Source organism: Pteropus medius, unplaced genomic scaffold (assembly GCF_902729225.1).
Source record: "Pteropus medius unplaced genomic scaffold, Ma_sr-lr_union100, whole genome shotgun sequence".
Lineage (NCBI taxonomy): Eukaryota > Metazoa > Chordata > Mammalia > Chiroptera > Pteropodidae > Pteropus > Pteropus medius.
This window is the reverse complement of record NW_024349800.1, coordinates 16,463,538-16,476,800: the sequence shown is the minus strand read 5'-3', so window position 1 is coordinate 16,476,800 and position 13,263 is coordinate 16,463,538. Positions and strand designations below refer to the sequence as shown.

At 33.9% G+C, this 13,263-nt stretch overlaps 1 protein-coding gene across 11 annotated transcripts in view; it reads left to right on the top strand.

Moving 5' to 3' along the window:
* The window catches only part of MYCBP2 (MYC binding protein 2), a 238,192-nt gene that overhangs the window by 25,849 nt on the left and 199,080 nt on the right, over positions 1 to 13,263 (top strand). For all 11 annotated transcript variants that reach the window (XM_039886905.1, XM_039886906.1, XM_039886908.1 and 8 more), the window contains exon 3: positions 7,962 to 8,177. In XM_039886905.1, coding sequence (XP_039742839.1) covers positions 7,962 to 8,177 — 216 coding nt within the window. The remainder of the gene's footprint in view (positions 1 to 7,961; positions 8,178 to 13,263) is intronic.

Here is a 13,263-nt window from a genome sequence, read left to right as displayed (position 1 = left end):
CATCTAATGCAGAAATCTTTGCTATAAAATCCTTCTAATTTTTTCTTAAACATTTCCACGGACCAGATTCCACTTTCTATAAAAGAATCTCTTTTCTTTTGAATAGTACTAGGAAGCCTAGACAGGAGGAAGAGAAGAGTCATAACTACGATTTCTGAACAGTTCCACTTTTGGCTAAGAAACAGTAGCTTAGCTTGGCCTGTTGTATATCATGTTTATGTTCTAGAGACAATTGTTTCCTGTCCTTTTAAATTAGTGTTCTTGTTTTTGTAACTGAGAAAAAGCTACTGTAAAGTAGTAAACAAAAATAAAATAAAATAAAATAAAACAAAAGGATAAGGGATGCAATGTATTTGGTGGCTTTATCTTGACACACAACTGGATCCAGGGATTAAATAATGTCATCAAATCTATATCTTTATGTCTTGCATGTGGCTGAGAACTAAGGCTGCTGGCAGCTCCAAGTTCATTTTCTTTGAGCAAGAAACAATCCTTCTACTGGTTCTAGCAGAAAGTCTTGGGTATGATTTTTGATTGACCTGTACCATTTACTTTGGCCTCAGAGGTAGGGGACTTTGTTTAGACGGAGTTATGTTTGTAACCGTGTGATGGATGATAGGTGAGCACCTTGATGAGCAGGCCATATGGAATGGGAGAGGTGTCTTTACCCTGAGGAAAATGCTGCTTGGTGGGCAGAGAAATAATATATGTTCACTGTATCACCTCTTACTACTTCTGCTTTTGGGATAGAAGAGGGAAGCGGTGAGCATTTTATTATACTTCAGGTGCAAAAACCTTTAACAAATACAGTCATTCAGATTTCTAACCTCTACCCCTTCTCTACCCCTTCTCTACCCCTTTTAGTGTCATGTAGAAGTCATAGTATGGGAATCTTGAAAACTTTTTTGAGTTTTTCTAAGGTTTCATTTGTTGACTTTCCTAAAAGTGGTGGCATATGAAATCCAAGAAGAGAAGAGAAGTTAAGGTCTTTTGTTCTGTTCAATTCTGTCTCTAACTTTGTACCCTTAGTAATTCAGCTTTCTTGTTTAGGCTTCAGATTTTATATCTGCTTTTTGGGAGTAGCTTGTGATAACAGTGGTATTAAAAAAAAAAAAGAAAAACAAACTCGTTCCTTTATTCCTCAAACATTAATTGCATGCTGACGATGGTAGGAATTACACTAGGCATTGGGATAGAAAGAGGCATAAGAAACATTTCCTGCTCTTGATAAGTATAATAAAATGGTGTTGTTAGTCTCCTTGCCCTTTACTATTGTATTTGGACTATTTTTCATCCACCTTCTTTTTAAAAAGTTATTTTTAAAATGCCAATGGGCTTTTTTCTTTTAACCATACATTTATAAACAAGCATTTCTTTTCGGCAAAACAAACAAACAAACAAAAAAAGCCATTAGCTATACTACTTTATCTTTTTTCTTACCATCATTTATCCCTCAGACATTAGCCATCTCCTTTGTTTAATTTCCTTTTTCTCCAGCTTAGATACCACAGTCTTTTTAGACAAACTCTTGCTTAATCTACTGTATTAGTTTCCTATGGCTGCTTTAGAAATTACACAAACTTTGATGACTTAAAACAACATAAATTATCTTATAGTTCTGGAAGTCTGAAGTCCAAAATGAATCTCACTGGGCTGAAATCAAGATGTTAGGAAGGCTGTATTTCTTCTGGAGGCTCTAGGAGAGAATTCATTTTCTTTGCCTTTTCCAGCTTCTAGAGGCTGCCTCCATTCCTTGGGTTGTGCCCATCTCATCCTCAAAGCCAGTTTGAGTCTTCTCATGCTGCATCACTAACACTTTCTCCTTCTCTGACTGCTCTGCCACCCTTTCTCATTTGTAAAGACCTTTGTGATTACATTGGCCGCCCCCCGCCCAGATAATCTGAAATAATCTCCCCATCTCAAGATTGAATCATATCTACAGGGTCCCTTTTGCCACATGAGGTAACAAATTCACAGGTTTCTCGCATGTTTATTTGTTGCAATCATCCTACAAAACTCAATCCTATACGAATCCAACTGTTTTTGTTTTCCTTGAAGGTGAGTACCGTATGCTGCTAAAGGGAGCTAAACAAGAGTTCGTGCTTTCATCATCACCGGTCTCAAATGGACCTTCCATAACCAGATTGTCTTATTTTTCTGGTCGAATAGTTCTCCCACTTTCAAATCCTGTGACTCTTTCAAACCTTTGCCGCTCTCCTCAAACTTCTGATATATCCTACCCTCCGGGAAATGACTTCACTTTGTTACAGGAGAAATCAAATCTATTACATAGGAAAGTTCCTCAACATCCTGCTACGAAATGTGTCTGTTTTAGGTCATGGTCCTTAATAGCAGAACCTGAGACAGAGATTTAAAGTGTACAATTCCGTGAGTTTTGAAAGATACAGTCAAAGTTCAGAAAATTCCATCATCCCCGAGGGTTTTCTCATCCTCTACTGCATTCCATCTCTTCCTACAGCTCTGGCTCTAGGCAACCACAGACGTACTTTCTGTCATTATAGATTAGTTTTCATTTTCTAGAATTTCATGTAAATGCGATCATACAGTGTGTACTCCTTTGTATCTGGCTTCTTTCTCTCAGCATAATGATTCTGAATTGTGTCCACGTAGTCGTACATATTAATAGTTCATTCCATTTTTTTGTTGATTAGTATCTTATTGTATGGACATATCCTGACTTGTTAATCCATTCACTTGTTGACTTTTACATGTTTCCAGTTTTTGGCCATTGCAGATAACACTTCTGTGAACATTTGTGTACTAGACTTTGTGTGGATATATGTTTTTGTTTTTTGGGGGGAGTCAATACCAAGGAGTAAAATGATTAGATGTTGTTTCCGTCGATGAATTGCCAGAAGACTCATAAGACTCAAGAGCAATTTATACTAATGACTAAGGTTTAGTATAGCAAAAGGTACATAGTAGACAGCAGGAAAAAGAACTGTATTGGAAGTGTCTAGAGAGTTATGGTATAGGCTTTTTAGTTCTTCCTTGTCTGAGCACACAAGAGATGCTCTCTCTTAGGCAGTGAACTATGGGGATATGTTTAGAATGTTTCTGCCCAGGAAAACTCATATGAGTCTTAGGACTTTTATGGGAGTCTAGTCACAGATCCTGCTATGCAACCATCCATGACGAGTGAAATTCGGGTACGCTTCATTAACCTTGATGTTTGTGCAAAGCAATCAGACAAGCCAGCATGCATGGTCCATTTCTCGTGATGTACATAACAAAATCATCAATAACTAACATAAAGAAAACCTTAAAGACCACATTCCCAAGGGTTGGCCAAGGATCAGTCATGGTTCCCTTGGAGAAATATAAGGAATAAGTAATCCTACCTGCAGTGTTAACTCTTTCCTCACAGGTAACATGGTAGATGAATGTTTTAACTTTTAAAGAAACTGTTGAAACTGTTTTCAGAATGATTATTCCATTTTACTGTTGTAACACTATTGTATGAGAAATCCACTTTCTTTACATCTTTGTAAACACATGGTATTGTTAACTTTTAAAATTTTATCATTCTAATAAGTATACAGGGGTATCTCATTATGGTTTTAACTTGCTTTTCTCTAATGACTAATGATGTAAATATCTTTTCATGTGCCTTGGCCATTTATATCTTTCTGTTTAATGTCTGTTCAGATCTTGCCTCCCCCTTTCGTAATTGTTTGTCTTGTTACTATTGAATCGTCAGAGTTCTTTATATATTCTAGATACAAGTCCTTTGTCAGGTATCTGTATTGCAAGTAATTCTCTTCTGTGGCTTGCTTTTTTTTTTTCACAAGGGTTTTAGAAGAGCAGAAGTTTTTAAGTTTTATAAATCTAGTTAATTGATTTTTTCTTATTAATGCATTTTGTGTTCTAAGAAATCTTTGCCCCAAGACTGCATAGATTTTCTTCTATATTTTCTCCTACAGATTTTGTAGGTTTAGCTGTTATATTTAGGTCTATTTAGATCCATTTCAAGTTGGTTTTTGGTATGAGATAAGGGTTGACATTCATTTTTTCCCACATTGGTATTCAGTTGATCCAATTATTTGTCAGAAAGACTTTATTTTTTTCTTTTGCATTGTGTTGTCATCTTTGTAAAAAAATTGGTCGACCATATTTGTTTGGGCCTATTTCTGGAATTTACTTTTTTTTCATTGATCTATATATCTTTTATACCAATACCTTACTGTCTTTATTACAATAGTTTTGAAATCAGGTCATATGTTTTCCAACTTTGGACTTTTAAAAATAATTGCATTAGTTTCTTTTAGTCCTTTATATTTCTGACTAACTAACTTTAGTTAGTCAGTTTGTTAATTTACAGTATAAAAAGCCTCTGGAATTTTTATTGGGATTGCATTGAATCTATAGATTTGGGGAAGGATTGCTGTTTTAATGATATTGAGCCTTCTAATCAATGAACATGGTTTATCTAGCCATTTATTTAAATCTTCTTTAATTTCAGCAACATTTTTATTTTTAGTGGATAGTTTGCACATAATTTTATTAAATTTAACTAATTATTTGATGTTTTTGTAAATGCTATTGTTTAGAAATGTTTTTTTTTAATTTTGTAATAATCATAATGTGAATGCAGTTGTGAGAAATAATACAGAGAGTATACCCTTTACTCATTTTCTGTCATTGGTAAGGTGTTGCATAGTAAACACACAGTATATCATGTAGTATGATACATAGTACATCACAACCAGAAACTCGATATTTATCCAATCTACTGAACTTATTCAGATTTCACCAGTTTTATTTACATGTACGTGTGTGTGTGTGTGTGTGTGTTTAGTCCTGTGCAGTTTTATCACATATGTGGGTCTTTGTGACCCACTACTGTGGTCAAATATATACAACAGTTCCATCACAAGGATCATTTGTGCTACTCATAAAGCCACAAACATCTCCCAACCTCACTTTTGCTAGCCTCTGGCAACCACAAATCTGTTCCCCATCTCTATAGTTTTGTCATTTCAAGAATGTCATGAAACTGAAAACATGCACTATGTATTCTTTTGGGATTAGCTCTTGCCAGTTAGCATAATTCTCTTATGATTCATCCAAGTCATTGCATATATCAGTAGTTTGTACATTTTTACTGTTGAGTAAGCATTCCATGGTAACAGTATACAACAGTTTAACCATTCACCCATTAAAGAACATCCGAGTTGTCTCCAGTTTTTGGTTATTTCGAATAAAGTTATGAATAGTCATATGTTGGTTTTTGTATGAACATAAATTTTCATTTTTCTTGTATAAATGTGTAGGAGTGCAATTGCTGGATTGTAAACACATATTTAATTTTGTAAGAAACTGCCATACTTTTTTCCAGAATAGCTGTATCATTTTACATTCTCATCAGTGGTGTATGAGAGATCCAGTATCTCCACATACTCTCCAGCATTTGGTGGTGTCACTTTTTTATTCTAGCCAGTCTAAGAGGTGTGTACTGTATGCATCTCATTTTATTTTAATTTACATTTTTCTAATGGTTCATGGTATTGAACTTTTTTTCATGTGTTTATTTGCCTCTGTATATCTTATTAAGTGACAGGTCTACTTATGTCTTTTGGCCATTTTTAATTGGATTGCTTGTTTGTTTTTTACCATCAAGTTTAGAAAATTTATTATATATTTTGAATGCTAGTCCCTTGTCACATATGTGGTTTGCAGATATTTTCTCCCAGTTTGTAGCTTTAATGCTATTATTTTTAAAATGATATTTTTAATTGTTCACTCCTAGTGTATATATTACATGTTTTTATATATTGATCTGGTATCCTAAGTCCACACATTATTTCTAGTGGCTTTTTTCCAGATTTATGATTCTTTATATGTCTTCTGCAAATAAAGGCATTGTTATCTAGAATATACTTCTTTCTTTTTTTAAAAAAATTTTTTTGTTCTTGTGTTTTTTTTCTTTTATTAAATTTATTAGGATGACATTGGTTAATAAAATTATATAGGTTTCAAGTGTATAATTCAGTAATACGTCATATGTATATAGCATTGTGTGTTCACCACCCAATGTTAAATTTCCTTCCACCACCAAATATTTGACTCCTTTTACCATTATCCACCTCCAGCCCCAATCCTCCTTTCCCTCTGGTGACCACTACATTGTTGTCTGTGTCTATGAGTCTTGTTTGTCTTGTTCGTTTGTTGCTTTCAGTTTTATATCCCACATGTGTGAAATCATATGGCTCGCAACTGTTTCTGTCTAATTTATTTTGCTTGGCATGATAATCTCAAGATCCATCCATGTTGTTGCAAATGGCAGTATTTCATCGTTTCTTATGGTCGAGTAACATTCCATTGTATATATGTGCCACATCTTCTTTATCCAGTCATCTATTGATGGACACTTTGGTTGTTTCCATGTCTTGGCCACCATGAATAATGCTGCAATGAACATCAGAGTGCATATATCTTTATAGATAAATGTTTTCAAATTTTGAGGGTAGATAACCAGAAGAGGGATTGCTGGGTCATATGGTAATTCTATTCTTAATGTTTTGAAGAACCTCCATATTCTTTTCCATAGTGGCTGTACCAAGAAGATACTTCTTTCTTAAATATACCTTTTATTTCTTTTTCTTAGCTTATTGGACTAGCATATCTAGTACAATGTCAAATCGGATGGCTGAGAATAGATATCTTTGCCTTGTTTGCAATCTTAGGGTATAAGCATTGTCTTCTACTACATTAGCTGTGGGTATTTCATAGATATCCTTTATCAAGTTTTGGAAATTCTCTTGTATTTCTAATTTACTTATACTTTTTAAAAAGTCACGAATAGGTATTTGATTTGTGTTAAATGCTTTTTTCCATCTCTATTACAGTATCTTATGTCTTTTCCCCTTATTTTTGTTGGTATAGAGAATTATACTGCTTTTCCAATGTTGTGGCAACCTTATTTTGGGGTCAATCATTAGGTTTTATCTTTTTTATATATTATTGGATTTGGATTACTAATATTTGCTTGTTTTCAATGTCTCTAGAAGACATATTCACATTAAATATAAATTAACTTTAGTACATTTTTTATTTAAGAAGTATTCCATTTTTTCCCCTTAATTATTTATGGAAGGAGGGTAGAATTTGAGACCAAGTGTTTTTGGTACTTGAGATTTCATTTTATTTATTTTGGATAATTCCTAGGCATACTGTAATTGTTGGAACTTGTACTTGTAGGATATTTTAAACCAGTTTTATATATATTTATAATATAAATGCTGATATCAGAATGATGGTTGCTGTCTGATGAATAAAATGATGAGACAAAACAAATTGACTATTTAGTTTTAACGATTAAATTACCAAGCATGTAATTTTTAGTATTTATCCAGACCAATAGCTAAGAAAGAGCTTTAGGAAAACTTATGTACATAATCGGCATTACTTAGCATTACTATTATTTGAATGAGAATGAAATTAGAAGAATTGACTCAAATTAAGAGTTTTTCTTTTCAGCCCTAATTTCTGTTTACATTCTTATATCTACTTTTAGTATATCTGCTTCTTTTAAAAAAGAAATCATAACATATAATTCGACATTTATAGTAGGTCATTGAGACTCTATAGTACATCTGGTGTACCTTTGAAAAGCACCAAATAAATATCCTTTGATATTGCAGCAGTTAAGCTATGCTGGCTCTATTCCTATCGTGGGATAAAAGGATATTCCTGTTAAGTTCTTTGCCTGCCCCTTTCCAGCGCTTGTCAAGTTGGTTGTTGCTGTGTTACTCAGAAAGTAGTGAAGTATAGTAAAAGGGTAATATAAGTTGAGTCAGTAGACTTAGATTGTCTTTGCTTTGCCAATTACGTGACTTCTGCAAGCATGTCTAATTATAATCTTTCATTTTTTATTTAAAAGGAGAATTGGTGATGATGGAAAGAAATATGAAATTAAAATACTATATCTTCTATTTCAGTCTGAAAACTTGGAGAATACAGTAATCATACCAGATATCAAACTACATAGCAATCCTTCTGCATTCAATATTTATTGCAATGTACGCCATTGTGTTCTGGAGTGGCAGAAAAAGGAAACATCAGTGGCAGCTGCATCTAAGAACTCTGTGCAGAGTGGAGAATCAGATAGTGATGAAGAGGAAGAATCCAAAGAGCCCCCTATCAAGCTTCCAAAGGTAAGTTAGATGCATAACCTATGGATGTTTTGGCTATAAGACATATATTTGCATTGCTAAAATCGATTGCTTTTTATAAAATTGTATACTAAAAATACCGTAGCTTATGAGTAAAAATAGATTTGGAGCAGACCAGGAAAGCTCTATGCAATTTTATTACTGGAGTGCTAACAAAGTCAATAATTGATAACTCAATGGGGAGTACTTGGAAAGCCCAGGCAAGGAGATCGGTGGGTTAGAGTCTGTAACGGGGGCCTATTAAAAATGTTCAAAAGTAGTAGAGTGGAATTAGTGGCTTGAAAGCATTGAGCCATTGCTGATGGAAGTGGAGCATTGAGCCAGCAGGCTTCCATTTATAACGTGGACCCAAGAGGGAGTAGGAAGTGCAAGCTATCATAAGCCAAGAGCCATGGAAAGAAAGCTAGGATGCTCCCGTCCAGGAAGGGAGCTCTGGGTACAGGTATACATTTTTATTTTTCTTAAAATAGAACTAGAAGGGCTCTTGGCTGTGCAGCAGCCGAGCTGAGAGCTTTCGCCTTTTCTGCCTAAGGTTATACTCTTGCTATTCTGGCTCCCTTTGCCTAGGAAAAAATTACATATGAACCAGCAAAACTTCGACATTGTTGTGATATCATTCTCGTATTTACCAGGTGCATATAAGCTCTTTGATGTTATAGAAACATGTATTATAGTAGAGCACACTGTCCTTAAGGTACTCTGTTCTATTTAAGTATTGGTATATTTCAAGACTACAATGTTATTTTATCGATAATACATTTTTTCTATACACTAGGTATAGTTAGTATTTCTAACAAGATAATGGGTGAAAATATAACATTTTTAAAATGGTACCTTTATCATAAATGATTTATTATATTGCTTTTTCTAAATATAGACATGTAAACATGGTTTTCTTTCACAAATGATTCATGTATATTGCCTTTTTACTAAATTAATACCTTAAAACTATGTCTTGAAAACATCTTTACAGATATACATGAGATACCATGTAAATATATATATTTTTTATTTTTTGGAAATAGCAGCTAAGATAGGCCCTACGTTCTTGATCTAATTTCTTTTACATATTTCATGGTGGCTATTCCTAAGTGCACCACTGTCCTTGATCATTGCTGTCAGATTCTTCTCACCATGTTCTCAGTAGATGACTTGCTTCCTATTTCACAGGGTAATAGAGGTTTTGTGATCTTCCTCAGCCTCTTGATCAACCATCTTCAAATGTCCTTATCTCCTCCTCTTGGCACCCATCTCTTTCTCTTAGTCTCTAGTGTCCTTAACTGTACCTTCTCTACTAGCTTCTTCAACTTGAAACATACTGTTTCATCTTTTCCATGTGAGCCCCTCCAGGTAGAGATCATGGTCTCCAAATTGATTTCTTATACTTAGTTAGGGGAGGTTGAGGGAAAATATGTTAAGTTACGATGTGAAGCTTTAGGACTTACGTAGTGTATTTTTGGTAAGGGTTCCATTGCACATGTGGGTGAGTCACACTATACTGTAATAATCACCCCACTTAAGTTCAGTACCAGTAAGGAAAATAAGAACCCAGAGAAATCTTTCACACAGGTATGTTGACTTTGAATAGTAAACTGTAGTTTAAATTAAAAGATATTACACAGTCAAGAACAACCGATTCTTTGAATGGTTTTGATGAGTATTAAAGAAATAAAATATCAGATATTCTTAAGACAACATTTTTTAGCATTAACAGTGTCAAAAGATGCAGAGTCAAAAAAGGATCTTTCAAAGAAAATTAAAAGAAAATCAGATAGCCCAAGTAATTATTCATGAGTTTTTCATTACTGACCCATCAGCAAAAAGGGTATACTGACTAAAACATCCATAGTGAAGTCCAACTGCCTTTTTCAAACACTCATCATTAGAAATACTAGCTCTTTGTAGCTGGCAAAGTTATTTGACCTCTCTATGCTTCAGTTTTGATATTTATGAAATGGGGATAATATCTGCTTGCAGGGTCATAATGAGGATTCAGCTAGTTAATAAATGTCTAATGCATGCCTGCTCAGTAAATGATAGTCATAAGTATCAGGTTAGGTGCAAACAAGAAAATGTATAGGTGCAAATGAATTTAAAATACTTTTTAAAGAACTCTTCAATTTATTAAGAAATACTTTATATTCAAGGAAACGAAACTTCTGGACAGTCAATGAGATCTTGCAATGAACAAGAGAGGAAGTGATGAGCTGCATTTATGTAAAGGCAGTCCGAATGCTATGGGTTAGGGCAGGGGTGGGGAGTGAAACTTTCAGGTGGTGTTTTGGGCAGCCATTTGCTTAACGTGAAGGACTGACACAAAAGAAGTGATGATGAGGTCTTTAGGGTTTGAGGTGATAGGAATTTGAGGGCAGCTGAGAAATGTTGGCATTTTCCATTGATTGTTTCTGGGCCTCTCACGTGTCAGTTCCTTGCTTTTCTTTGTTGTTCCTCTCTTGCTCCTCCTGCACATGTGACTGTTGCTGCCCTTCTCCTCATTTGAGGTTTCTTTCTCTCCTTTTTTCTCTCACATAATTATAGCAATTTTTATTTGTTGCCGAAGTATCATTTTGACACAGTTTTTACCCTTTTTGGATTTTAAAAGTTAAATCGAATCTGACTCTTGTGTAGACTTTGCTTGTCAGATTTCTTTGCTTTTTGTTTTTTTGTGGATCACTAATCATTGACATTTTAAAAAAGACTTTCTCCCTGCCACCCCACAACCTAAATGCTTCTATATCGTTTTTTACCCCAAACACAGTTTTTACATAGCTCAAACTGTCTTTCATTTTCTTATTTCCAGATCCTCTAAATAATTCCAAATTTTATAGCCACATAATTTTTTAATAGTAATATTTAGGATTCATTCATACTTCCCACCTAGTCTTATTTGAGGTTAGTCATGCCACATATTTTGTTAAAAGGGTTAGGCTTATGTAGACTCATTTATTTACTTTTTAATTGAGTAAATTATTTTTTCGTTTATAACAGGTATCATATCATATATATTATGAACAAAACGATGAGACACAGTCCCTACCACTAAGAAAGTAGTGTCTAGTAGGGACAGCAGGCATATATAGTGTCTTAAGAATTGATAGGTGTATGCTAGGTATAGTGGCACACACAGGGGAGTGAGGATGCAGCACTGACTAAAGATGCACTTGCAGGGAACGGCATCATTAGAAAAGGACCGCCGTTGTGTTTTGGTTAGAGTAGAGCAGCTGAGTAGCGCAAGAGGCAGAGAGCAGGAACTCATTTAGGAAGGGCCTTATATGTCATGTAACCATTTTCAGATTTTGTCTTGTAAATTAGAATTATTGAAGATTTTAAGCAAAAAATTTTGATCAGATTTGTGTTTTAGTAAAATTACTCAGATGCTTGTAAGACTAATCTACGAGAGGGTGGTGAAATAAGAGCAGAGGGACCAGTTAGGCAGTTTCTAGAAAGTATTAATGAGGGTTGGAATTAGGGTAGTGGCAGCGCTGGGCATACAAGAAATGTTAAGGAGGCAGAATTGCTAGGAACTGGTAATTAGTTGGATATAAAGGCTGAACGAGAAGGTAGAATCTAAACATATTCCTAAAGTTTCTGGGTAGTGATACCATTTATTGAAAGGGAGAACTGGAAGAGAAATAGTGCTTTGTTATAATGATTATTAAGTTTAGTTCTGGCCATACTGAGTTTGAGATAGCTGTGAGGTATATAGTATGTACACGATGTAGGGTTGAAGTTCAAAAGGTCATAGCTGGAAGTTCAAAAGAAAGGTCCTAGCTAGAAATAAAGATTTGCTAGTTACCACACTGTGGTGGCAGAAGTTGAAAAAATTCTGTTAGAGTTGGGATTGGGAAGGTGGAATGAGTAACATTGTTTAAAATTAAATTAGCTTCTTCCTCTGCTGCTTTTGCTGCCTCCTCCCATCTTCTCCCCTCTAGATTTTTATTCATTATGTGTAAATGTCTCTACCAAATATTTACTTTAAACAAAAAAATGTAAAAAGACAGTATACGTTACTCTATAGTAATTTATAAATCTACTTTTGGTCTCTTCTCGAGTTTTTAAAAATGTATTTTGGAAGTGTTAGAACTGACTTTAGGACTTATATAACAAGATATAGTTTCTAGTGGCAAATAGTTAATTATTATTAAATCTAAATGTGATGTAATTAAACGCTTATGTTCACACTAGTTAGTGAAGCCATAAAGTCACCTTTGGAAAGATATGATTTGAGGAGAGCAAATTAAAGCTCGAAAGACTCATTAGGTCATTTTTCTTTGGCTAAGTATAATTTTATCTCACTTTTCCCAGCAGTGACATTGGACTGGCTGTATCAGGTAGTTATATGGGTTTTGTGTTCTCTCAGATATAATAGAGATCCTTCAGAATTTAATTATTTGGAGGCAGTAGTAAAGGTAAAATTCAGTAAATTTACAAAAGATTATTTTTTGAAGATAAGTAGAAGACCATTTGTTAAGTGGTTAGTTATGGTTTATCATTGAAAGTATTAAAGTTTAATGTGTTATTTGATTCTAATGAACTATTCTATTTAAAAGTTACATTTATTAATATATTTTACTAATTAGAAAGGCAATACATATTCATCATAGATAATTTGAAAAATGCAGAACATTTTTAATAAAGAGGAAACATGAATTAAAAATTAGAAATCATTTTTAAAATCCTGTTAACCAAAAAATATTTACTATGAACATTTTTATATACATACATTAAAAATATATTGATTTCTGTACAAATGAAGTCATACTGTATTTGAAGTAGTATATTGTTTTCTTCTTATACTCTTCCTTCTGAATATTGAAGGAGGAGGAAGTATAGTGTATTCTCAGTGACTTATAGACTTCAAAGTGTAAAGTTCAGTTTCAAAGTTCATACATATGATAAAATACCTCTCAGCCAGACCTCAGAATATTTCACAACATGTTTTGTTCTCTTCAATAATTCAGAAGTAAATAATTGGAAAACTTAAGGTTGAGCTTTATTTTGTTGCACATTGAATATGTATTACTATTCTAGAAATGAATTAGTTTCCACCCTTATTAAAATCTGCAGT